This window comes from Sciurus vulgaris, assembly GCF_902686455.1.
Source record: "Sciurus vulgaris genome assembly, chromosome: 13".
In the NCBI taxonomy this organism is placed as follows: Eukaryota; Metazoa; Chordata; class Mammalia; order Rodentia; family Sciuridae; genus Sciurus; species Sciurus vulgaris.
The window spans coordinates 99,803,101-99,830,944 of record NC_136474.1 but is presented as its reverse complement, the minus strand read 5'-3'; the positions used below and the strand labels follow the sequence as shown (position 1 = coordinate 99,830,944).

General features: G+C 41.1%; 1 protein-coding gene across 8 annotated transcripts in view; it reads right to left on the bottom strand.

Annotated features, from left to right (window-relative positions):
* ATP9B (ATPase phospholipid transporting 9B (putative)) overlaps nt 1–27,844 on the bottom strand; it is a 251,906-nt gene that overhangs the window by 69,298 nt on the left and 154,764 nt on the right. For all 8 annotated transcript variants that reach the window (XM_079109169.1, XM_079109170.1, XM_079109167.1 and 5 more), the window contains 2 exons: nt 21,298–21,458; nt 2,355–2,497 (listed from right to left, as the gene is read on the bottom strand). In XM_079109169.1, the coding sequence (XP_078965295.1) occupies nt 2,355–2,497; nt 21,298–21,458 (304 nt within the window). The remainder of the gene's footprint in view (nt 1–2,354; nt 2,498–21,297; nt 21,459–27,844) is intronic.

Genomic DNA, 27,844 nt, shown 5'->3' with positions numbered 1-27,844 from the left:
GCTACGCCCATTCCAACCTACCAAAAGCAGAGAGGAAGTCCTGCTTTGCCCTGTGCTTGCTGTACTAAAAAATCCGACTCATGAAGCGGGTGCCTGTTAGGTCTTTGCCACAGGAGGTCCCTGCGTGGAGGGTGTGCCCGCCTGTCTCTTTTGGTCTTCTTTAGATGCTTTACCTTTGGTTGACACGTTTCTGTATTAAAATGTACTTTTAGCTGCATTTTAGTCATGTTGCACTCTCACTGATGTTTCCCATATCCAATGTCCTGCTTACTGCTATGGTGTATAGAAATGCAGCTTTGTTGAATATTGAGCCTACACATATAAGTAAATGCTCCTAAATCCTAAAATTGTTTCCAAAGCTTTTTTGGGGTTTGCTATGTGCTTTTCCTTGGGAACATGCTGCTTGCTCACACTGCTACCCTAACTTTACCCTTGGCTTCTGACTGATTTATCAATCAGCACAAGGTTGTCTGTAAAGTGGGATGGGAAGAATTTCTCCTGGAGTTCCCAAGAACTGTTTGTGAGTTTCATGTAAAGGGCTCACATGCAGATCAGCATACTCCTCCCAAGGCCTCCAGGTGGAGGAGAAGGCAGCTCCACGGTCTGGCAGTCATTTGCTTCACAGGCCTGGTGCAGACTGGTTCTGTCTGGGGCACCCAAAGCTTCCACGTGCCTCCCACATGTTTTCTGGCTGTGTGTCTCGAGGACTCCCTTCTGGAGAGCTTTCCCTTCATCTGAGTGGGCTCTCTGTGGAAGCCATGATGTGCTTCAGTTTGTTTTGTTCTGGCTTCTCCCTCGAATTGCTTCCAGCACTTTTCCAGAAAGCATCCAATTCTGCGACTCTAACTGCACTTGTGCTTGTTTTTTGCTAACAGTGCTACAGGTTTATTCTTTGAATTTTTTCTGTCAGCTCCATGGGAAGGGAAATCCTAATACACCTTCTCATTCTACCTTCATGAATCAGAAGGCCCTCGATTGTTATTCGCGAGTCATTTGGAGTCACCAGCATCATCCTTTCTTGGTCAGGTACCTCTTGTACCAAAAAAGGAATGAAATTCAAATAAAAATCCCAAATGGTGCATGCCTGTAATCACAGCGGCTTGAGGGGCGGAGGCAGAACTGCAACTCTAGGACCAGCCTCAGCAACTTTAGTGAGGTCCTGACTCCAAAAAAAAGGCAAAAGGCTCAGTGGTTGAGTGCCCCTGGGTTCAATCCCTGGTACCCAAGAAAACAAAAACCAAAAAAGCCAAAACTGGATTTTGAATTGCACTAAGCTTACAAATTGACCATGAGAGCTGACACCTACAGAATATGAACTGCCATTTACTTAGACCTTCTGCTACATTTCTCACACACGCTCTTCTCAGTCCTCATGCTCACACCCATGTGTGCTACAGGTGCCGCCGTGAAAGAAGTTTCATTCTCCAGTGTGTTCCACATCTACACCTAAAAGGGCTGTTTTTGGACACTCTAATCTACAGCCCGCCACTTTTCTGATTTCTTAGAATTATTTCTGTGGCTCACTGTGGTATCTTCAAACATGTGCTCTTCCTTTAGTTGTATACCTTATTTTGGTCTCTTGTCTTATTGCAAAGGCTAGATCTTCCAAAATAAATGTTAAATAAAAGAGTTGTAAGCAGATTTCTCCGTCTTCTTTCTGGTTATTACAAGAATTTTTCTACTATGTAATCATTAAATATGATGTGGAATATTTTCTATATCATGTTATGTAAGTACTCTTATTTCTAGTTCATGAATAATTACTAGAAATTTAAATTTATTATTATGAATTAATAAATTAAGGAAGAATTTTAACCTTAAGCTATGCCTTTTATTGTAGCAGCAGATTTATATATTTTTTATTTAGTATTTTATGGACTGATGTAAGTTTTTTTGATAAAAATAGAAAAAAAACCACAAAATAAGGACAGCATTTGGGGTACAGAGGTGTAGGGTGGGATAAACAGCTTATAGTAAAACTCTGTAGGAGAATATTATTAAAATACCAAATTTGTATGACTTGTTTTCATCTAAAAGCTATGAGAAACAAATGTGCTTTTTCTTCTTTTAAGAAGTGTTATAAAGGCTGTTAGATAAAAACTTGTAGGATTGTAGAAAACTCATTAAGTATTGAAATAGGTCACTTAAAGTCCCAAGAACTTAACATTTTGCTAACTTGGAAGATATCGTGCATATTAGAACAAAGATTAAGTTGTATAAACAACTTTCAAAGACAGAGTCTAGAAAAGTCTAAATGTAACTTCAACATTCTCTTAAAACACACATGTATAACCAGGAACATTTCTGACTGGACATGATCTGATGCTTTCAGTGGAAGACGGACTGCAGAGTACCTGTTTTATCTGTCAGTAAATACACCAGGCGCCCCAGTTCCTCTGGTATGGTGCTGGTTCGAACGACTGTGCCAGGGATGTTCTCGTCTTTCATGATCATCCATCCATAGGCTGCTTTGCCCATATCCAAGTTGACCCGTAAACTGCCAAATAAGACCATTGCAGTCATTAGTGCATGCAGACCACACAATACATTCACACCCTGGTTCCATGTAAAATACTTATTTAAATGGATTCTTTAATTTTTATAAAAATAAATAGATAATATTGGATTTCAGACTTTAAAGTAAATGGATCTGTGGACTTGAAATTGACAAATACTCTTACATCCCTGAGAGTGTCTGCCAGTGATAGGGAGTGGGCAGTTCCTTACTGCATGTGGTTTACAACACCAGATGGAACAGAGAGGCAGACAGCTTTAAGGTCCATTCAGGCACAAAGTACCAGGAGGCGCATACATGTTGAAGAAATCAAAAAGTGATTATGGCACATAAAGATGTGAAATGGGTCTTAAGGTTTATCCACTCATTTTACAGCTATTAATTAACTGTCTCCTGTGTTCCAGGTGCTAAACAATAAAACACAAGAACAAACAAGCAATGATAGGATCAACACAAAGGAATCAGTTACGATGCTCTTGGCTTTCTGGTTATTTTTAACATTACGTATTTTAAATGTGTATGGATTGTGTATAAAAGGTATATAAGATTGTGATTTGAAATCCACAACTGGCATCCCATCTGGTTGACTTGGCTTTGGTTCCATCTGAAAGCACTGGAATGGATGGCCTCCAGGTCTTTGCTAAAGTGGCTACAGAAGGGGACACACTAACACTGCACCACATGGGCTGTAGGCAGGTACTGTTCCTCCCACGGGTCACTCAAAATGCTTAGCTCCGCCTAGTCTGACTCCATCAGGGAAACAGAGAGAATACACTCAGACCATGGAGGGAAACTGCTGATAATCATTTTTGATCTACCCTACCAAAATGGCAATTCCCATGGTTCAGACTGTTAAAAAACACACATTTGATGAATATTGAGAACTCCAGTCAGTAAAGAAGTCTGTGTGTAGGTTAAAGAGCACTAAATAATCCTAACTTATTTGCCCATGAAGTCACAACTTAAAAATTATAGTTGGAAGGAAAATCTGGAATTGACCAATTGTATACATCTTTCAAACCAGACCCTCAATATCCTTGGCTATTCACAATCCTGTTAGAACAGTGAAACGAACTAATGAAAGACAGCAGTCACTAAGCAAGGTGACTCAAAATGACTTTCCAGGAAGGACCAGTGGCATCCAGTCAGCAGCCAGGGCCACTCACATGGGAGCTACCTGAATCTCTGTGCCTTGACGTCTCCCATTTCACATGGGCTACACAAAATGTCTTTCCATCAGCTGTGATGAACCAATGAATTTCCACTCAGTCAGTGTCCAGTAGAAGATTTCACACGGGAAAGATTCAAAAGGCATGAGGGACATTGCTGTCAAGGGCTGTGAGGTCACAAGATTGCTCAGCATGGGCTTAGGACAAGGGGAAGATTTGAAGAAGGAAAAAAAAAACATTTTTCTGTGGACACTGCTTTCATTTGGGCTTTGGAGAAATTCAATGACTCAGAAAAATAAAGTGAAGGCCGTGGGCCCACTGGCTACAGCAAACGCAGGCCCACCTGGGAAGCAAAGAGGCATCAAGGCTGCTATTGAGCAACACAGTGCAGGAGGGGTGGCCAGGGAACAGGACACCTGTGAAGCTTTCCCTAGCTCTGTTCCTTCAGCTCAGAGAGCTGCACTTTGGAAAACCACAACTTTTGGTCTGTGTGTTGTGCCCTTTTGGATTCTGGTCAAATTATTTTGGCAAACATCAGCCTGCCATGGCTATTGTAATGCAAATGCTTTCCTGTGTTTAGCTGGACAGGAGCTTACTGTCTGCCACTAGCTCAGGCTGCTGGAAACCAAAGAAGCATCTTCAAGGTTCCTCTTCATGAACAACTTACGGTTTAGGAAAACAACTTCTGTTGTTAAAAAGAGTTATAGGAATTTATTATTTTGTGAATATCATATTACACATAATCACCACTGGGACATTTGTGGTTGAACACAAATACCCGTTGGAGACCATAAGATAAAAACAAGAATGACTGTAAAATGAGCTGACAGTTTACCAGCGAAAAGCAGAGTGAAATTTATCTTTCCTCAACTAAGACAATAATCCTACACACAGAGTCGAAGATTCACATGTACTATGACCTATGTTGTGTATTCTGATTAAATGATAATGGAGTAATTTGCTTTTTAATTGTTAAAAATCTCTAAATCAGCAACATGATTCATAACTTACTGCATTTACATTTTTAGTAATGCCCTAATTTTACAGAATTTCAAATCCTAGACTTCTCCCCAACTGCAAAGTACCAAATTGTGATGTGATCTGTGACCCCCAGAAACACACATGCTACTGTTTTGAGAAGGATTACAGAAATAGGTTACACAATAAAGATATCAAATACAGTCGAGGTTCATTCCATTTGCTGATTTAGTAACCGTGAAACTGTTACCAACAGAACTGTTCTAGATAAGTGAAAGTTATTTGTAATTTAAAATGGGTAACCAAACTGGGAGGCAATTGTGACTTCTAATGCTATCTACTCAGAAAAAGGAAATGAATTACCCTAAATGGTGTGTTCAGGGATGAATAGCCACATGCATGAATCTGGATTTTTGCTACAGTTGGAATACATGAGATAAATTTTAGAATGTACGACTGCCTTAAAAACAAACGGCTCTTATTCTCCAAATAGGCTCATCCTACTGTGACAAAAACATCTGAGGAGGTCACCTGGACTCCAGATCCAACTGCAGGGTGCCTTTCCAGCCTACACACTCGGCTCCCTGGTAGGCCCTAGAATGCTCACTGCAATTTAACTTCAGCACTCATCACCTCCAGGCGAGCTCAGCCCCACATCCCATATTCCATCTCCTAGGGAAAGAATCCATCTGAAACAACTCACATGAAGATTCTGATTCAAGAAAAAAAAAAAAAAAAAAAAAAAACAACAACAACAACAAAAACAAACAAACAGTAGCCATTTTCCATCAAAACTTTTCCTGTAAATTGTAAGGGCAAGTGGACACAGATGCCATTTAATCTGAAAATTTCCCCAAAGCTTTCACACTGTGATGGTTTTAAGCTTCTGGTGACACACCCATGACAGCAGTAGATGGCACCAAAGCATTTTCACTATGCTGGTCACCCAGGGCAACCACAGCAAGACAGCTCAAATCCCTAGGCCTGGTGTGGGTCGCCTCCCGCCTTCAGACAGAGGTGCCTGGCTGCCTACAGGCTAACTGACCTATGAACACTGCACCAAGGAGGTTAACCTGCCCACTTCCTCCCTTTCTTGATCAAACAAACTGAAAACAAATGAACCTTTTCCTTCTCAGTGAGGACACCTCCCCCTATCAATGCTCACAGTGACCCGCCCATCTCCAGCCAGAGTGTGAGCAATGCCAGCCTCTTCTGTCCTCTCCTTCCAACATCCAGGTGGTCACAACCTCCTGCCAACTGCACTGCAATCTTCCATGTCCCAGGAAGGAAGCAGCATAGGTGGCCTCTATACTCTTAATGTTAAGTGTGACTCATGTTGATCCCTAATTTTTACATGTACTAGCTCCATGATTTCAGATTGAAGACAGTTGATCCCTGTGAGTCTCAGTAAGGCCTGTCAAATGCCAGGTGCTGAGAGGTCAAGCTGAGGGCCAGGAGTGACGCATAAAAGTGGGAACTGAGAGCCCCACTCGTGGGCTCGAAATAGTCGCTGGTCTCAATAGCCGGCAAAGGATGACAGAAAAGGTGCCCCTGAGCTATGTTGGGGTGGGTGGGGCCATTCACACAGGTGTCTGGAAGCCAGGCCAAGAAAGCTCAGAGCTCAGAAGGTGTGTCGGGTGTCTCAATCACACATGTAATGCTACATGTGTCAGGTGACTGAAACCAAGGCTCGGAGATGCCTGGAGGTGTATTGAGCTCCAGTGGGCTGGTATCCACTGCAAATGAACAAGCACTCCAAGACCCCCAATGGATGCCTGAAACTGCAAATAGTACCATAACCTACACGCTACGTTTTTCCTACACATATACCAACAAAGTTTATAAATTAGAACAGTAAGAGATTCACAAGTGACTACCAATAAAGTAGAACAGTTATTAACAATACACTGTAATGAAAGTTATGAGAACGTGCTTTCTCTCTGAATATTCAGTGTACCATTTAATATGTTCAGGCTGTGATTAATCATGGGTAACTAAAGCTGCAGAAAGTGAAAATGTGGGATAAGGGGTACCACTGAAGGACTTTATCACATGAAGAAACAGATGAGAAAACTCAAAGCAGGTGGTGAAGAGTCCTGCTCTGGGTCACACAGAAGTTATCCATGCAAGAATGCAACTCTTTTAACTCGGACTGCAGGTCCCAGGACACCAGCCTCTAGGCTGGGCACCAACTTTCCTGGACCAAGGCTGAGGGTGTCTATATTGTTATGACTTCTTATTTTAAAATCATTTAGAACTCAGAAGTCGCAGGAATAGGACAGAGAGTGCCCATGAGGTCTTTCTTGAAACCAGGTCCCTAATGATGCTATTGTGTGTGACCACAGAGCTGTGCACCACCATCAAACCCAGACATCACTGCTCATATCATTAGCTTTAGCATTCTGCAAACAGATCCAGGGAACCACCAATGAATGCTGTCCATCACCATGAGGAAGCTCTGTGTGTGATCCCTTAGCAGTCACACCCTTCCAGCACTTGTCCTGGGAAACAACTGACTGGCTCTCCACCTGTAGGGCAGGCCCACAATGGCACGGAGGCTCCCACGCCTAGGCTTCCAATGGACTGTTTTTAGTATGCACACAAGATCACGAACACCTTGATTCAGCAAATGCACTCGAGGTCATAAGACATTTGCTTGTGAGTATGCACCCACCAATGTAAAATGTTGGCAGTGTGCCTTCTTTGGCCTGCACATAAAAAAGGCCTACCGAAAGGCTCAGGGGGCTGGACCTGGGGACTAAGGATGCTACTGCCCCAAATAAAGCATGTCTGCTATTCCAACTGGACTTTGTAGCTTCCTCCATCTGCCAGAATCCCAAATCTGTTTCCCAGGATCTGAGCCTCAACTGGACACCACCATTGCAATCTGGTAAATTCAAGAATGTAACATAAAGTTATCATGTAGCATGTGACCTTTTGAGACTGGGTTTCACCCACAGCGTAATAACTGCTATGGTCTGAACATTTGTAACCTCTCAAAATTTCATGTTGGATCTTGGTCCCCAGTGCAAGGGTATAAAAGGAAAGACCTTTAAGAGGTGAGGAGGCCCCGAGAATGGAGCCTCCTCATAGGACTGCAGGGACTAGCTGATAGCCTCTCTGCTCTCCTGCATTCTACCACATGCAAACACAGCTGTTCTCCAGAGGACACAGCAAGAGGTACCATCTTGGAAGTGGAGAGCAGTTCTCAACAGACACTGAATCACTGGCACCATGGTCCTGTACTTCCCAGCCTCAGAAATATGAGAAATACATTTATGTTCTATATAAATTACCCATTCTATTTTGTTATAGCAGCATAAATGGACTTAGAAAATGTCCAAATTTTTGCTTGTATCAATAGTTCATTGCTTTTTGTTGATGGTCAGTATTCATCATGTAGATAAATCACCATTGGTTTATCAAACTTTTAAAAGCCTGAAATTCCCAAGTTTTCCAGGCTCTAGTTGTACTTTATCTTTATTTATTTATTTATTTATTTATTTATTTATTTATTTATTTATTTATTTATTTATTTATTTATTTATTTTTGCGGTGCTGGGGATCAAACCCAGGGCCTTATGCTTGCAAGGCAAGCACTCTACCAACTGAGCTATATCCCCAGCCCTGTACTTTATCTTTAAAAGAAAGCTTGTTGCATTCTCAAAGATAAAGTTTATCATATTTGGGACCTTAAAATTATAGCTTTGTAAAGTACTGCTGTGAAAGTTATTTTAAAAATTTTAATTCAGATTTGTATAACTTTTTTTATATAAAAAATTCAAGAAAAATTTTCTGTCATCTTGGGGAATAACAGGTTATTTTATTTTAACCAATGCATCCAGGTAAAACAATAAAAATACTGCATATATTTATTTATCACATTTTTATTTTTGTGTGTTAGGGATTGAATCAAGGGTGCTGTCCCACTGAGCTCCATCTCCAGTCCCTTCCTTTATTTCTCTTTTATTTCTACCTTCATTTTTAATTTGAAATAAGGTCTTCCATGAACTTGTGATACTTCTGCCTCAGCTTCCTGAGTTGCTGGGATTATAGACATGGGCCATTGTCCTGGCTAACTTTTTTTTTTTTTTTCCCTAATTCTTAAAAGAAATAAAGAACTTAATAGTATTGACTATCCAGGATAAATCCAATGGAAAATCAGGAACACAGAAAAAATGTGATCACACAATCTCCTCTGCCCTGGGATCACATGTCAACCCCCATAAATTGGGACTGCTTTATCAGTGAGTCTCTAGGCAAGGGAGCAGAAGTGAAAGTCCAGACTTATGGGAAGATGAGGTTAACAAGACTGCTCCCTTCACACAACAAGCTGGGGCCAGGAAGGGCTGTGCCCTTAAACTAAAGGAAAATCAGAAGACAATGAACTACATCTGGGGGTTCAGTCAGGTTCATATCTCCTAAATAATTCTGTGACTGAATCTTTAACTTGGATGAAGAAACTCCAAGCTAAGGGCTATCTCTAAAAACATAGCAGAAGCAAGTCTAGAAGTCTTGGAAAATACACCTTCATCTTTATAATCAGTGTTTCAAACACAAATACAAGAAAGAAAGAAAAAAAAAAAAAAAAAAGCCTACTACCACAACAAATATGCACATTACCACATAACAAAAGAAGAACCATGAGCAAGAACCAGAACGATAAAATTCAAGAGAAAGACTGACAAAGTTATCAGACATTACAAGTAGCAGGTCTGGACCATGAAATATTTGGATGCATAAGAAAAATTAGAAAAATATCTACACAGAATAAGCAACTACATTCCTGCAATAAAGAAACCAAACAGAATTGTTAGAATAATAATAATAATAATAATAATAGTAATAGGTATGAAATGATAATTAGTTTAAGAGCTAATTAGACATCGCCAAAAATGAAATTAGTGATTTGGAAGACAGGCCAGTGTGAATAATATGGAATGAAGCATGGAAGCAAAAAAAAAAGTAGTAAATATAAAAGTAAGAATAAGAAAAACATAGGATATGGGAGGATATCTAACAAAACAGGGGACAGAATGGTCCGAGAGCACTATCTCAAGAGATGATGACGGAGCATTTTTTAAGAATGAATGAATGAAAGAAATCTATCTGCAGATTCAAGAAGTCCAATGAATCCCAAGCATAACATAAAAGGAGAAAAAAAATCACATCAAGACGTACTGTAGTTCAGTGTAGAACGTGGAGAGCAGAGAGACGCTCTGAAGACAGCGGGAAGGGAAAGGTGGGCACACGGGAGTCAAGATCTAAGACGCCTACTTCATGGCAAGAACGGAAGCCGAAAGAAAGCAAAGCAAAGTGACAAACTTGAATTCTATGGCCAGCCAAGCAAAATTAGTTTCTGACAGGAGCCAGGCCTAAACGAAACAAAAAGAATACCGTCCTGACAGAAGGAAAATCATTCCACACGGGGCTCTGAGATGCAGGAAGAAGTAAACGAAGACTAAAGACTGAACATAAATCACCCAGAAGGATAAGGAGTATATAAACAACATCTTTGGTATCACAGAATTAAAATAAGAAAACAAAAATGGCACACTTGCAGAAGGTGGTAGAGCTGCACGACTGTCAGGTGACAGGTAAAAAGGTGGTCAACTCTAGGTCTGATGGTATGATGTACTTAATCTCTATGGTAACTATTAAAAGCAGAAATTGCTTATACAGCTTCCAAAGTACTTGAGACAAAGTGGAATCATTTTTAAAAATTAAATAAAATGGCAAGAAAGGACAAAAATAATGACTAGGCAAGTGAGATTGAAAGTACAAAATAAAATAATAGATGTAAACTACAAATATGACGATATTGCAATGACTGTATAGGCCCTAAGTACTCTAGTCAAAAATTATCATGGTAGATGAAGATTAAACTTTATACTAATTATAAGAGAAACATAAAAATAAATATACAGAGAAATTGAAAGTAAAAAGATGGAAGAGGATATGCCAAGTAAATTAAAGACAGCTGGCAAAATCACCACATTAACACTAAACAGAATGGAATTTAATGCAAACGGCTTGAGTAGAGACAAAGGGAGTCACTTCATAATGAGAAAATGCTCAATTCACCAGGATCAGATAACCATTGAAATTTGTATGCACCCAAAACTAAAGCAACAAAATATATATTATCAAAAACGGACAGACTTCCAAGAAAAAACAAGTTTACTCACAATACTGAAGGGAGACTTTAATACCAGTCTCAGCAACCGCTAGAAAGGCAGAGGAAAGCTAGTACAGGTAGAAAGTAAGACTGCAAACACCAGGCTCAAGGCACACGGTCAGAACTGAAGCTGCTCTCCAACACACAGCACTGGACCTTAGAGCTACTCTCCTAACTAAAAGGGTATGGTTTCTGAGAAAAATGCAAAAAAACTAAAAATGAACAAAGAAACAATTACAAACTTCAATTATGCTTGCAAACCAAGAAATAACTTTGCAATAACCATGAGTGAAAGAAAAAAAATTACAGTGAAAATTAAAATATTCTGAACCTGATAAGATTACAAAGACTACACATGAAAACTTTTGGGATGCAACCAAATTAGTACTTACAGGGAAATTTATAGCCTCAGATACATATATTCGAAGAGAAGGAAAAAAGCTGAAAACTAATCAGTTAAGCATCTACCTCAAGAGGTAAGAAAAAAATACAATTAAACAGACCTACAAAAAAAAAGAATAAAATTAAGTAACATTATTGAAACCGAAAACAGTATATGGTTATGAAAAATCAATAAAAACAAGAATGGTTATTTCCAAAAGCCTAGGAATGTTGGAAGACTGATCAAAATCAGGGCAGGAATAATAGTAACAAGATGAAAAGATCAACACCACATTTATATGTAAGCGATAATAGGAATTAGCATCCGCATATCAGAATCAGAAAAATAAGAAATTAGACTCCATTCACATATGATTTATCAGAATGCATAAATGCATTCTACTTTTAGGTATAACTAACAAATTTTAAATTTTTTAAAAAAGATAAGAAAACACCAACAAACGTGAAAATTCTTGAAAATTTAGATATAGTTGATTTATTTCTTTAAAATTTTTGATTCATAAAAACAAACCAACAAAAAAACACTTGAGCAGCCCTATAGCAATCAAAGAAATAAAATCTGTCAAATCTTTCCATAGTGACAAGTTCAGGCTCACACTGTCTTTCTGATGAGTAAACGTTCAAAGAATAAAAAAATTTAATTAAAAAAAATTCAAAGACAACAAAATGAGAGAAGATTCACCAATGTTTCATGAGACTGCATACTCTGGATACTCAATTCCAAAATAAGGGCATGGAAAGGCAAATTGCAAGTTAATTTCATGCACATAAACCAAGAGAAAACTGTCACAGAAAAGATAGGCACAAGGAATCTGATAATACACAAATGGCTGATATTATTGTTTAGATGTTAAGTGCCCACAAAAGCTCACATGTGAGACAATGTGGCAAGTTCAGAGGTGAAATGATCAGGGTATAGGCCTTAACCTAATCGTGCATTAATCATTAATATGGGTTAACTGGGAGATACCTACAGGCAGGTGGGGTGTGGCTGTCAGGTCACTGGTGGTGTGCCTCTGGGGGTTATATTTTGTCCTTGGTGAGTGGAGCTCTCTTTGCTTCCTGGTGCCATGTCCTGAGCTGTTTTCCTCCACCACCCATTAAGACAAAATACTCTGCTTCACCTCAGGTCCAGAGCTATGATGTCAGCCAGCTACAGACTGAACCTTTGGAAAATAAACTTTTCCTCCTCTACACTGTTCTTGTTAGGTCTTTTGGTCACAACAGCAAGAACACTGATTAAAACAGGTAGTATACCATGATCATGTTGGGCTTCCCCTGGTATGGCATTAGGAAGGCAATTGATAAAATTTATCACGTTAATATATTAAAAAATAATAGTTTAAACATGAAGCTATCAATACACTTAGAAAAAAAATTTGTAAATATTCATGACTTGAAAATAACTCTTAGCAAAACAAATACAAAAAATTTTCCTTAATATATTGAAGGGTTCCTATAAAAATGTACAGGATATGAAAGTGATAAACTATTCAGAGTCCTTTGGGAACAAAGGAAGGATGTTCATTATTAGTACTTCTTTTTTAAAAATATTTTTAGTTGTAGATGGACATAATACCTTTATTTTATTTGTTTGTTTTTATGTGGTGCTGAGGAGCAAATCCAGTGCCTCAAACATGGTAGGCAAGTGCTCCACCACTGAGCTAAAACTGCAGCCCCTATTATCACTTCTTTTTTAACAATAAACTGAAGATTTTTGCTTAGTAAGAAGAAAAAGAAAAACCACACAAGGAATAGAAACAAAAAATGAAGCTGTCATTATTTACTAAAGATGTTATATTGTAGATTCAGTTTACAAAAATAAAATTTATTTCTTTACATCAGCAACAAAGAGATAGGAAATGAGTCTTTTACAAAAGATATTTACAGTAGCATTTTTTAAACATCTAAGTATTGCTCCACCAAGAGCTATACAATAATTCTATGTGGGTTTTTTTTTTTTTTTTTTTTTTTGATACTAGAGATCGAATTCAGAGGCACTTAATCACTGAGTCACATCCCTAGCCCCAACCCCACCCCCAACTTTTTAAATTTTATATTTTGAGACAGGGTCTTGCTAAGTCACTGAGGCTGGCTTTGAACTTGAGATCCTCCTGCCTCAGCTCCTGAACTGCTGGGATTATAGGTGTGTGCCACCAGGGCCAGCTCTATGGAAAAACTTTTGAGAATAACTAAAAAATTGAGAGATATACCAGAGTCATAGCCAAGAAAAGTCAAAATGCTTTTAAGAACTACAAGAAGAAAAGGGTGTGGTGGCCAACACTGACTTCTACATAAACAAAGGTACATCAATCAAGACAGTTTGCCATTTGATCAGGAATAGACAAACAGATCAAGGGAGCACAGCAGGAGCTCCAAACAGCTTCTGCACATAGGAATGCTTGATCCATGACAGGGTGACCCCAGGCACTGAGGAAGAGTCTGTTCTGAAAAAGGGCACTACAGCCATCAGTGTGGGAAGGGGATCTGAAAACCCTGCTATCTGCCATGCCAAAACGACTTGGACTGGGGGTGCAGCTCGTGACAGGGCACAGGCTTAGCAGGTGCAAGGCCCTGGCTGTGATGCCCAGCACTGCAAACAGCAGCAGCAGCCTATGAAGCCATCAAAGGAAAAACTATTTAGCTTCTAGAAGATACGGAGAAGGACGAGTCATCTCCCTGGGGAGGAGGAGGAGGAGGATTTTGTAAGCAGTAAACAGTGCTAATACTACAGAAGGGTTTATTTATGAACTCTACCAGGTAAAGTCAACAACTATTTTGTTTTCAAAATTTCACCAAGTGAATAAAGTCAAACCACAGGCTGAGAAAGATGCCAGCAAAACATAACTGCAAAGGAACAAGCACCCAGAATATATAAGTATCTAAGACTACCCAGAAGGCCAGACAAAAGACCTATAAAGTTAGCAAAAGAGATTAAATCTAAACAGCCAATATATACTGGCACAGTTATTTATTCTTACTATCAATCTGGCAGAGGATAACTAAAACTGCAATGAGAAACAAATTTTTATGAAGCGCTCCTAAGGATGTGGACTATTCTCTGTAGTGATGAGGGAATGCTGAATCAGCACAACCACTTTAAACAAGTTTCTCATCATCCTAGTAAATTTGGTGAATACCACAGCCAAGTGATACCTTATTCTAGAGAGTTTACGGCGGGATGTTCATGAACATCAGTAGCAGCGTTGCTTTTAACAGCAAAAAAACTGGAACTTACCCAAGGTCCGCCAACTGAAGAATGGAAACACACTGCAGTATGTTCATAAAAGATGATGATGCACTTACGAAAAATGAAGGCAGGTAACACAGATGAATCTGACTATGGAGTCATATTAAAGACACAAGACTTAAAACCAAGATATCCAGTAGGATTTCAATGATATAAACAGGTGCAACAGGAAAAGCTAATTGTGTTTATGTTTGCAATTGTAGGTGGCAAAGCTCAGAAAAAGCAAGGAAAAGTTAACCCTGAGAGAGGTACACCACCAGAGACACATACCAAAGCATCACCTTGTATCTCATAAACAGCCATTATCCATTAAAAACATACATGTAAAAAGGAAACAATGCAAAACGGGCTGTTGAAGCAGACCACAGGAAAAATAACTTTATAGATAAATAAAAAACAAAATCTTGGTTAACTATAACTTTTAAGAAGGCAGAATAGTGATTATTTCTAAGAAAATGGAAGGAACTGTGACCAAGAAGAGACAGAGGGCTTTTGGATCATATCCTCTACCTTGATCCTGGAAGATGGGCATTTATTTTATAAGAATGTGTATTTACTTGTATTTTCTGTTTTATGCACTTGCACTTTTCAGTATCTCTGCTATATTTCACAATAAAAATAGGAATATCTTCTGGGAAACATTTTAGGATGTAAAATTGTGATATGATGATATGTCTCCACAAAAGAAAAGCACTCCTATGTTTCAACCACTGCATGTACTGACTTCTGGCTTTCTTCCATGTTACCAATTGGATTTTTAAGTTATTCTAAAATCTGTGTTTAGTGTAACATTTGGCAATTAATATGTGAATCACTGAGAGTTAATTATAAAATACAAAACATGAATAACGAAATAACCATGTTTTGTGAAATGAGAGACACAGATGACAGTCTTACACCGGGCTTAGAGATCTGCTTTAAAGGTTAATACAGAAGCTGTCATGAAACCTTATTTCAGAAAAAAAAAAAAACAGAAAGAAATGGGACAAATAATGAGTATAACCATGCCAAAAACATGTTTTCAGAATATAAAAACAGGTGATATGAATCATGGTACAATATAAAAGGAGCCCTCCTCAAGAAAGATCACACCTCCAGATTTTAGGTAGGCATGTATTTTAGGGGCCGCTGCTGAACCCATTGCATTCTGCCTTCTAGCCTCCCAAGTTACATCTGTCTCACATGCAGAATACATTCACCCCATCCCAATATCCTAAATGCCTGAGCCCTTTACAGACTCAATACTAAATTCAAAATCTCATCTAAAAAGCACCAGCTCAGAAGTCTCAGCTCAGGTCTTACAACCCACACTATTTACACTAAGCATGGATAGACTCTGGGCACAGTCCAGCCTTGGCAAAACTCCTGTTTATGAGCTTGTGGACATACAAAACAAGTCATCTGTCTCCAAAGCACAATGGTAGGACAGGCAACAGTCCCAAGCAAGTCTGAAATCCAGGGGGGCAAATTCCATTAGGAAGCAAGAGCTGAGAAAGGTCCTCTGGCCTCTGGGTCCATGGCTCCCTGGCCCTCTGCTCTGCCAAGGAGTCATTTTTCCTTTTCTTGAATGAAGCACCTGTGTGCAACCAAGCAGCTCTATCAGTCTGTTTCCTGCCGGCAGAATTCCGAAGTCTGACAGGTTTCCTGTTTCACCTTGTGTCTGTTCCCTTCAGTCATACAACACTCTCAACCACTCTGTGAGGCCTCCTGTGAATGCCAAGGAGGGCCCGCATCTTTACAGGGTAACCTCCCCCATATTCCTGTCTCTGCCGAGACAGCCAAGTTGCAGCCTTGATTCATGGACCTAATTTATCCCTTTAGCGAGTGTAGTCTGGCCTTCTCTCCAGTGCACTTTCCAAACACGGACTTTCCTGATACTAGTACCTTCTTACCTTTGACTGCAATCTGCAAATATCTCCCCAAAATTAACACCCGAAGATCATACCCAAGTCCAAGGAAGCTGCACGCTCCCTTTTCACTAAGCACTCTACCTGGAAAATAAGGCAGAAAGGACACTGGGTATGTTAGCAAAAACTCATAAAATGTCTCAGAAAGGGCACCTCATCTGAGGAATAACTTGATGAAGCTGCTAAGGAGTTCCTTCAATGCACCTTCAGGAAAGTTGGAAGATTCACCATGAACTCAGGACCACGGGCTGTGCCAGCTACCTGACACCGCTCAGTTTGAAGAAGCAGGGCTCTGAGCAGCACACCAGCACCCTTAAACCATGCGTCCGGGGCACCCCACCACAGGATAAGGGCCTCCTGACTACAGAAAGTGAAAGGAAAACCTGTTTCCAATGGACACACACAGTCCTTCAACTCTGGTACCTGAAGCAGTCACTGCCTGTACAAGAGGGTCTTAGGTGTTTCTCAGGAGGGACACGAATTCACTTTGTCAGCTGTTTGTTTGTTTATTTATTTATGCCTCTCTTTTGCCCACAGAGGCCTCATGTGGGAGTAGAAATCGTTGGGCCCACCACTAGTAAAACAGCTAAAATGTTATGCAGTACCTCGAAGCACGGAGAAAAGTAAACTGTGAGTCGCAGCCCTGTGGGGACTTTGAGGTGCAGTAAAGAGTTCTGACAGTTCACTTGGTAATGAGAGATGCACAGGACCCGGGAACACACATTCATCAACACAAAGTTGCACCTTATTTTCCTTTGGAAGACGATGTAGACCATCTTAAGTAACTCATGATTATTTTACCCTATGCAGAGGAATTTTTATAAAATAGCTCAGCTTTTGAAATTTTGAAAAACCATTTAAGAGTGACAGGGCAATAGAGGAAAAAAACACTTTACTTTTCAGGTTTGTGTTCTTTGTAAAAGGAAAGAACATATGCATTAAAAAATCTTATTCTTTATGAAATCCAAAACCACATTAACAAATACTAAATGTTTAAATGTGTGTATTCATAGCTTTAAGTCTATAAGAATATCTAAAAGCTTTTACATAATTTATCTAGAGATACTAAGATCATACTTATTTCTTCTCATTATTTTCTATTTTTTACTAGAAATGTATGTAATTATTCAAATATGAAAATAAAAAATCAGTTTAAGTTTATAAATGCTTACATGCTAACTTTCACAACTGTAATTAATTTCACCTGTTTTGAATAAAGGGGAAATTGTTATATTGTTATTTTACTAAAAAAAAGAAATGACTGGAGATTAGAAATAAAATAATTCCTTAAAAATCTACAATAAAAAGAGCCTAGAGGTAAGAGCGAAAAATGTGTACTGGGAAACAGAACCCTAATGTCACAGAACATTCCAGAAATGGAAGCACCGGCTTACATGAAGAAAAACAACATCAATGAAAGAAACAAGAAAAGCTTGGGAATTCCCAGGAACAGATGGGAGAGAGGACGCTCTCTGGTGAAGACAGGAACAGCACCTTGTACAGCGGCTGGGGGAGCAAGAGCAGGGAAGTCTGTGCAGTCTCAGGCACTGCTGAGCAGATACAGTGCTACCTTGGAGCTCTGGTTCCCACTGTCCTGGACACTTTCCCAGTGTCTTTCCAGGTGCTGACAGTATGCAGACTGCAGCTCAGTGATTGCCATGCCACAGAAGCTGCCCTCTGCTGTTTCAACTTGAAACAGCATCTACTTCCATATGAACACTTGAGCTGCGTCTGTGTTTGCAGCCAGCGCCTCTGGCTGGAAGACAGGAGCAGGCACTGGACCAGTCTGTGCCTTCACCCTGAGTTCACACTGCTGCTGACTGTGTACTGATCACAACCTGCATCACATGCAGCCCTGCACTGCTTCCTGCCTTCTCATGTGTAAGCAATGCAGTAAGACTGGACAAGAGTGGTAAGAGTTATCTTTCCCAAGTCTTATTTCAAACATCATCGCCAATGACACTCTTCTGAAAGTGAAATTTGCACTGCTTAAAGACCTTCCTCCCATCTCTGGAAGACTATCACAGATGTGCAGGGCAACTCACTGTACGCAGCCTCACTACTAAGCTAATGCTGAGAAGCCGGGTGCCCAGAGGTCTGCTGAGCCTTGAATACCAGCTGATCAGGGGCCAAAATCAAAGTCAGATGCTGCCCAGGAAAAATACATCAGCAAGACGGGAGGGAGGCGGTGCCAGAGCTAACACACTCTATGGCCCTGCACGGTGTGAGAGCAAAGGAAATATGAAGGCAGCTTTAAACTTCACTACACATTCAGGGTAAAATGTCTAGGGAAACACAAGAACAGAAATACGGGGCATAACTTCCAAGTTAAATAAAAAGGAAAAACTGGAATTGAAAAAAAAAAAAAAACCTCAAAGAGATACAAGATACAAGAAAGAAAAGAAAAATATAGAGACTGGACAAATTAAAAGTAAGATCATATAAATGCAAATAAATAATCACAATAAATGTCAAATAAAGACCATGGCATAGGGAGGCTGGGGTTGTATGTAGCTCAATGGTAGAGTGCTTGCCTAGCATATGTGAGGCACTGGGTTCAATCCTCAGCACCACATGAAAATAAATGAAATAAAGGTATTATGTCCATCTACAACTTGAAAAAAAAAAAAAAAAAAAGACCATGGTATGGAATTAAAAAAAAAAAAAAAAAGCAACAAAAATATAGCTAGCTGTATGCTCTGTGTAAGAGATTTTCATTCACAGAAAGAAGTGCAATTGCAATTCTAAACCCATAAACATCTAATAACACACCTTCAAAATATATAAAGCTAGACTTGACAAATGACAAGGGGAAATAAAGAAACCCATGCAAACAGTAACAAGAATAAAAATGTCCTGGGGTTCTGGAAGAAACAACATTTTGCGTTGTTGAACTCTGATAAAAGTGAGTGTCTGGCTTAACAGAGCCCTAAGGGCTGTATTCAGTGTGTCCCCTAACATACCTAGGAAGTTGGAATACACCTTGCTCTGCAAGGTACAGGTACAGACCCACCTGGGGGACAGCAGCTCTGCCTCTCAGAGGCAGGCTTTCTTAAAGGCCGAAAAAGAACAGCAGGGGACACAATTCATTCTTTTCATTTCCTCCTTCACCTGGTGTCTAGCCCGCGTTCTCCCATGAGAAACAGCAATGTAAAAGCAGAGATCAAGGTTGCATGTGTGGGAATGGAGGGAATGAAGGAACAGAGGGAAAGACGCGTTTGTGCAGTGACGCTGAGGGTGATGAGACTGCAGGACACGCACACTTGGGTGCATCAATGCTGGGACCACATCAGGGACCACTGCATTTGAGGAAGCACACTCTGCATAAGAGCTGGAGAGAGCAGGTGTGTGATTCTGTGGTTACGCTTTGCACACAGCTGCTCACCTGGTGGGTGTTCTGGGGACAAAGATCGGGTTCCTGGGGCACACTTACGGCATGGAATATGTGCTTGTGACAACAGTGAAAGTTCACCCGTGCTTAGCTTCCCAAAGCAGAGGAGTCCTAAGTATTTCAGGAGCTCTTCCCACGAACCACAGTGCTGGCTCCAGCACAGAGCCAGGCGCCACGTTGGACTCCTCCCCTCACGGAGCTCAGCTCAGGAAAGCAGAGGTCGACAACTCATCCAGAACTGAAAGAGCGATGCACAGGGAGTGCCTGATGCTTCTTGTTTGGAACTGAAGGCCTGTCTGAAGAGGTCTTCAGGTGAACTCTGAGTGACAAGAAGAACTAAGTGCAAGATGAGTGGACGGGACAGCATTGATGGCACAGCTGTGCTGCAGGACCATGGGGAAGCACAGAGACAGCAGGGGCACAGTTAAAAGTAAGGTCTGTAAGCTGGAGTGGGACGGCAGGGACCAGAATGGCCTCAGCAAGGGAGGAAGGTCCAGAGAGCAGTGTTTCTGGGAATAGTGGTGATGGCTGTGGACACGTGCCAGTTCTCTGTGACCCTGAGAGGCAGCCTGCAGACCGGAGTTTCCATGGGGCCACTGCTATGGCAGAAGGAGAGGCGGTGCTCTCAGTTCAGAGTGCACAAGAGCAGCTCCAGGTAGCCACACACCAAGAGGGCGCAGTGGCACAGACTGCACGAATGAACTGCAGCCCCAGCGTGCGATGTGAGCGAAGGAGGGAGACGCCATTCAGAGAGACGGTTAGAGAAACCTGGTCATGAACGTCTTCCTTTTCCAAGTGCTTTGCCCTTGGGCTAAGTAGTCTGTCCTGTTTTCTTCCATTCTATGTTACAGAAGACGACTATCCTAGACTCTCATTTCATCCAGGATTCACTAAGTTTCAGTTCTTTATCCAAAAAATTTCTATCATATATATCAAGGATATCTTTCTTATATCACTTTTGCAAATATGTAAAATGGATCTGTAAATGTCTATCAGTATTAATGGATATCTGATATTAACTACCCACATCGCCCTCTCTAGTTATACGGGCCATCGTTTTGAAAATGGTTCACATGTGAACAAACACTGCCTTCAACACTCATCTAACTCGAAGGGTGGGTCAGGTCCTCCTTCAAAGATGGCGACTCTAAAATGTCAATCACACGGATCCAAGATCACTGGAGAAAAAAAGTCTATCAGCAATCAATGGAGATCATTTTCTCAGACTCAGACCTATGTTTTGTCAAGAAATATCTCCCAGTTGTTGAACAGTACACTATCAATACATCTTGAATCAGGAAAACTGTCAATCTCTAGGTTATTCCAACAAAACTGATTATGTCCCTGGACACCATTTCCACAGAAGGACTCCTCAGATTCATTAGGGTTCCTGGTCCCTTGCTCTTTATCTTTGTTTGGATAATTTCTTACACACTGAGAAAGAAAAATTTCAACAAAATTAGCTATGAAACCAGACATTTGTCTTATTCTAAAATCTTAAACCTACCTTATGGGAATGATGTAGGAAAAGAGAAGAAGAAACCGGAAAAGATTTCGGTACCATGGCCCTGCAAATCCCTGTAAGGTTACCATAACAACAGAAAGAACAACCAAAGCCAGAAATAGCGCCTTTGTCAGCTGATTGAGCTCGAGGTCCAGCAAACCAATCTGAAAGAAAACAGTGTAACATTAATACATGACCAAGCCAGCCTTACATGTCTTAACACTGTAAATCAGAAGGCATGATTGTGATGACCTAAGAAGACTTAAGGATTTTTTTAATAGTCTTTACAATAATGAAGTGTAAGAGCATACTAACGTCACTTTTCTCCTGAAAGTCTCCTACGGATTTAGGCAGAATGTCTGTAAATGGGTCCTGATCCCCACAGCATTCTCAGGAAGGGTCTGCTGACAACACACGAGGCCAACCCTGAGCTAGGTCCTCTTGGCAGGTGACTTTCAATTGTAATCAGGACACAAAAAAATGGCAGGCTCAAAGGAGGACATAGAAGGCTTCCTCAGTGTCCAGCCCCACAAGAGCTCTATGAGCCAAGACCTACTTCCCTTGGCAAGTACCACATCAGACCAACGTATGCCGTCACTCAAATATCCCTGTACACATCAATTCAGGGAATTCATTCAGACTGAGAGTTCCCAAGATCAGAGCAGTGTGTGTGTGCTTGGGGGTGTGTGAGCCTGTCTGTCTGCAAGGGTCTCACAACTCCTCCTGGAAGAGAAGGAGGCGACACAGGAAAATTCGTTTGTGATAAAAACCTTCTGAATTGCACCAATTCTATACTTCAGGTTCTCCCTGTGTGAGACCCTACACTCAAATTCATCCTGTAGACCACCTGTTAGCGGAAAAAAATGAGCATAAAATCATGTCAATAAGAAGCAGTTCATTTTTTGTTGCTCTTGGAAACAGTGAGAACTAGCCACCCAAACAGCTCTCGTTCTGCACACAGAGAGAAGATGGCTCTTCTGAAGCATGTAACTTCAATTTCGAGCTCTGGCAATCTGCAAACTGCTTCTCCTTGCTTAGTTTCACCCCTGAAAGACCACAGTGCAGTACAGTGTGAGGAGCAGGGGACACGAGGGGGCGCTGGTCGCTTCAGGAAGGCAGCAGAAGCAGACAGGGAGAAAGGAAGCAGTGCAGCAACAGAAACTCCTGGGACTGGAGTGGGTGAACACAAGCCCTGACTCTGCCTTCTGCTGAGAGCCTGGGCCGCAGAGCTGCAGCACCCTTACCAGTGGGACAGGAGACACAGCGGCACCCCCCTAACAGGGCTCCAGCACAAAGCGACATCATGCACACATGACAAGCAGCTCTGGCGACCCAGTGACCCTGGCACACATGCTTCATCACTACATGCATCGCATTTCACTGAGTTTTTAGGAAGACTGACTGTGTGACTTTAGGGACTTCCCTTAAACACTTTAAGTCTAACTGTCCAGGTGTGCAAAATGACCCAGCCTACAAAACAAAGGCAGCCGCTGGAGGAACAGACTCCCTGGGCACAGCGCTCCGAGCACGAGGAGACCCAGGAACAGCACACACAGAACTAAGAGGCTGCGCTGGCTTATGGTGATGGGAAGAGCTCGTGAGTCCTACAGGCTAGTATCTCTGTCATCAGAGTTTCTCCTCAACCCAGTACGACTTCTGAAAAAAGTAACTAAAAGAAGCCAACAGCAGCAAACTCCACACTTGCCAAAACCTTGGCAGCAACAACTGAGGTGCTGAAAGTTTTAATTTAAAAATCTGAGGGTTGCTAAACTAATAAACTTGGTTTATTCTAGTGCTTTCTGAAAACACGTAACTTTGGCCAATAGTATGGGTTTGGCCTTTCTACAACTCCTAGTTTAAGTTTATATCTGGCTTTGGTTAATATTTGCCATAAATCCTCATGAGACCATGAGAACCTGTAGTTAGAAAATTAAACTTGATCAAAAAGTCCATTAAATACAGCTCTGGAGAGAACTAATTAAACAATTACATGCCTACTACATTTTGTGCTAAACTCTAAGGTTAGGAAAAGAGTTAATTATGGAAATTTTTTAATTTACAAGGAACAGCTCATTTACTAAGAAAACTAAGATGAACACCAGTAATATGTTTATATATAAATGAGAATTACAAAATGGAAAGCTTTGTTCTCCGACCAGGCTTATGCGTCATAGCAGGTCTTGCAGCTGATGATCACAGCATGGCATTCCGAAACACAACAGACACAAGGGGAAGGCCATAGGGACCCAGGAGCAACATGACTGACACCTATCTAGAGTGCAGATCCCGAGCCTATCCTAAAGAGAACAAGGCGGGGTCTGCAGTGTGGGCTGGGACTTATAGGCACCCCCTTCCCAAGTGCCTGCCTGCCCTCATTGGGCAAACCAGCAACGGAATAGGCCCAGCTCATCTGCAGTTAAGTCTTGTTACAACTTCCACCCAGACGGGGTCCTTTCTCCCTCTCAGAATCGCAGGGCCAGTAATAGAAACCAAGCTCTGGTCAAGCAGTGAGGGAAGTTTACCCTTGGCCAAAGAATAGGAGACGGGAGACGAAGCTCACAATCAGCTCTGGGCCTGTGGAGACGCAGAGCGGGGTTGGCGCAGCTGAGCAAGGTGAGGGGCGGGGACAGGCGGAGGGCGGAGAGGAGTGTCACGGCTCCCAGAAGTGGGCACAGGTTTTCCAGGCCCGCAGGTGCCACCTCTTTCTGCTCCTTTATGGTCTTCTGGGCCCTTGTCACTGGATGGCCAGCTGTCCTGGTGTGAGAGAGCGGGTCCTCACCAGGGAACTGCAGTGCAGTGACAGGATATGAACCTAATGGTGAGTGCAGGTCAGCATCTGTCCTGGCTGCTGAAGCTGGCCTGGTGGGCTTGATCTGGGGTTGAGTAGTCAGGTGGCCAGCTTCTCTACTTCTAGGCCAAGGACAGCAGGGTGGACCTGCTGTGTGGCCTCCCAACGGGAAAGTGCAGATGAGAAATTCCAGTCGCAGAGGTCCTCAGACAGGGAGGGAGTGTGGTCACTGGCTTGGGACAAGCAGCCTGGCCGGGTTCCCTTGGTGACAGTTTCATCTGCCCACTGCATGTCTTGTCATCACTGTACAAGATTCCTATCTAAAGAAACTTCCAACAGAAACCAAGCATCATTTTGTAGGAACATCTCACTTCTGACCTGTTAGTGAGATGCAGCAGGTCACACAGACTTTTCCGCATCAAAGTACACCTAAGCACGCAGAAGCTTACTTCCAATAGGAACTCAAAGACTGCAGGATCTCCCAAAACGCACTCTGAGCTTTGACTTTCAGTCGTGGATGGGTCACTTTCGAGCTCCAGCACAGGTGCTCTCTCACCTACCACCAGGTCTTACACCAGGACAGTGACATCCACCTGCTCCCGAGACAGCACACAGACTGAAACCAACTGCGTTTACCAGGTTCTGAAACCTCCTCATGTTGCAGGGCCTGGGCCTTCCCCCGAGAATGAGGCTGCTCAAGAGCACAGCATCTGATTTATCAGCTCCATTTAAAAAGCAGCATAAGGAGGACAAATATCATGCAGTTTCCGCTACTTCACCACTATACAGTTTATGCTTGAATTATTGAGAAAAATAGGTTTTGGGATTAAAATGAAGAAAAATTAAGCCAGGGAAGTAGAGCATGTTTCAAAGCCCAGATCTTTCTGCTGTGACAAAGGCAGCCTAAGTTTCAGGCCTCACTAGGATCAGATGAAGTCATTATTCATTCAGTCAGGGAAAAAAGACTCAATTACCTCAACCTAAAGATGCTATCAATGAATGCAAAGTGCATATTTTACTCTATTCATCCAAATCCCATTAAAAAGTGAAAGGAATGATTTAATCTGGCCTTCCAGAGTTGGTCTTTTTTTGTAATAAAATAAAGAATCACTGTCCCGCAAAACGCATAACCACTACCTCACACTTTCCCTACATCACAGCAGTGAAAGGCTAAAGGCTGGGACAAAACCACTCAGAAATGAATACAAAGTTTCCTTTGAAAAATGCCACAGAGGACCAAGGCATTAAAAGCAGCCCACTGCACATGGATATGCAGATAATTCAAGGCATTAATACCTTTCTAATTGACCAAGACAGATGTGGTAGACTGCCCAACTGGTGAAGATCACAGTTTTGAAGTCAGCTAAATGCTGTCTTCCCACTCCTTCCTCACTGGAAGAAAGGGTGGAGAAGTGACCCAGATCAAAGACAACTTCTAGGCAAGGAGATGTGCCTCCTGTTCTCTCAGGCAGCTTCTCTTGAACTGGGACTGCTCTCCAGGACCAGAACTGCACCCGAGCCCAGGGCACCCAGCACTCTCAACTCTCTGGTCAATTCCAACGGAACAGGAGAAAAGATGAATTTTCACACTTATTTTAAATCACTTCCAATTAGTGGTTAATCTTTTTATATTGAATATCACCAAAACACCCTTAAAAGTTTCTTTGATTCATCTAAAAGATAGTATGAATTCTTAAAATGCTAGTTTAAACAAAAACTGATTAACTCACAAAGTTACAGATTCTGTAAAGACAGTGGTCACTTTTTGATGTGAATCTGCATTCTTAAAAGAATTTCACTAACACCTCCACAGACCAGAAACCTTTTGTATGATTGAAAGCCTTTTCACCCACAAAATACACTCTTAATCACTTGAAGTAATTACGACTATATAAGAAAAGGTAAATTAATACACGAGGAAGTCATTTCTAACGTTTGTTGTAATTTCCTGTATTAGTAAAGCAGATTTCCTTCTACTTGTCATAATATTTGTTTCATTTGAAGCAAGTGTGATAACAAAATTAAATACGCTACTGGAAATTTTAATCTCCAAGGGAAAATTTGTGCATAATGTCTAAGACAACCACAATGGCTCTGCAAAGGGGCTGTTCTAGGATAATGAACACAATAATTGCCTGTATAATCTAAAATGCTACTAATGGCAACGATCACAAATCCATTTAGCTCCTCTTTAATTTATGTACCAAGTTTTAAATAGCTAATGGTTCTCACTAAAATAATGGTTTATACCAACAATAAAGGGTAAATACGGTATTCTCCCGCTTAATCAAGAAAAGATCGGTCAGGTTTTTTGGGGTTTTTTTTTTTTTTTTTTTTTTAACAAACACATGGACAAATGAGAATTAGACCTTATCTCCATAACATAACCACTCCCATCCATCTCAGAGTTAAAGCTCCTGCATACTACTCAGTCTCTGAGAAACACATGTGCACACCAAACTGAACAGAAGTCCTGTGCTGTAAGCTCCTGGGCCCGACGGCTGTCGAGTGAGTACCAGAGGGAACAGCACATACACACCACCGACTGCTGGTAATACCACCCTGATTAACAGGGTCTGAACATCAAAACATTCTTTTACGACTCATATGCACTTCTTCCTTACATGGAAGCTTTTTGAACAGCAAAATAATAAAATTCAAACTTTCAGAAGTCAATTTATACCCATGTAGAAACCTAATTATTATTTTACCTTTTCATAAATTTCAGATTTGAAAACAGCACAATTTGAAAAAGACAAAAGTCCTCAAATACCTAATTCATTCACGGGTACTCTACACAAAAAGAAATACAGCTTTATATATGAAAGACTGCTTAAGGAAAAACCCACAACTGCTCATGCTGTTTATATTTTCCCAGCTGAACCATCTGTGAATCAACTCAGCAGTTTTTCCTTCAGAATTTGGAGTGTGGATATAACACTGATGCTGAGGTGCACTTTAACCTAACGGAAATGTCTAAGTATATTCCTCTTCAATATTTTTGAAAGAAATCAGCCCTGTATTTTCCACTTTTAGCACAATCTAAGAAACAAGAAAAAAAATAATTTGCAAGCCTTCATATGTATTTTTGTATTTCAAATAAATGAAACTTGTATAGTAAATCTAACAGCAATAACTTTGTCCATTTGGAGTTTAAGTCACAGGTATTCATGTTTAAGAGTGACACTGCTAGGCAGCCTTCTGCTTCTCCCCCTTCACTGACCTGCTGCTTCTGGGTGCAATGCAGCAGGCACACCCTGAAGCCTGACAGCACTGGTGCTGCCCGGGCACCACGTAGCACAGGGCTCCTTCTGGCTTCGTGGTCTGCTGGCTCAACGACCTGTGCTTTCAAAGCTCCCTAAGTAAGTACCAGTATGACAGTTACCATTACTTTTGAAAATCAAAATCTGTATTTACACAATAGATACTGAAGTCTACTGTGAAAAAAATAATACCCTAAATTCTTACCTATCAACACTCAGAATTTAAGGTTTTCTCTTGGCTTACTCTATTTATTACCAAGAAAATCTTTCCTTGAATATTTAACATTTAAAAAGAAATTGGGAGCTAGGCATGGTGGCACAGGCCTGAAATCCTAGCTACTTGGGACACCAAGGCAGGACAACTATAGGTTTGAGGACAGCTGGGCAACTTGGGAAGTCCTTGTCTTTAAAAAAAAAAAAAAAAAAAAGGCAGGGTATGGTGTTGGCTCAGTGGGAGAGTACTTGCCTAGTATGTACAAGTTCCTGGATTCAAATCTCA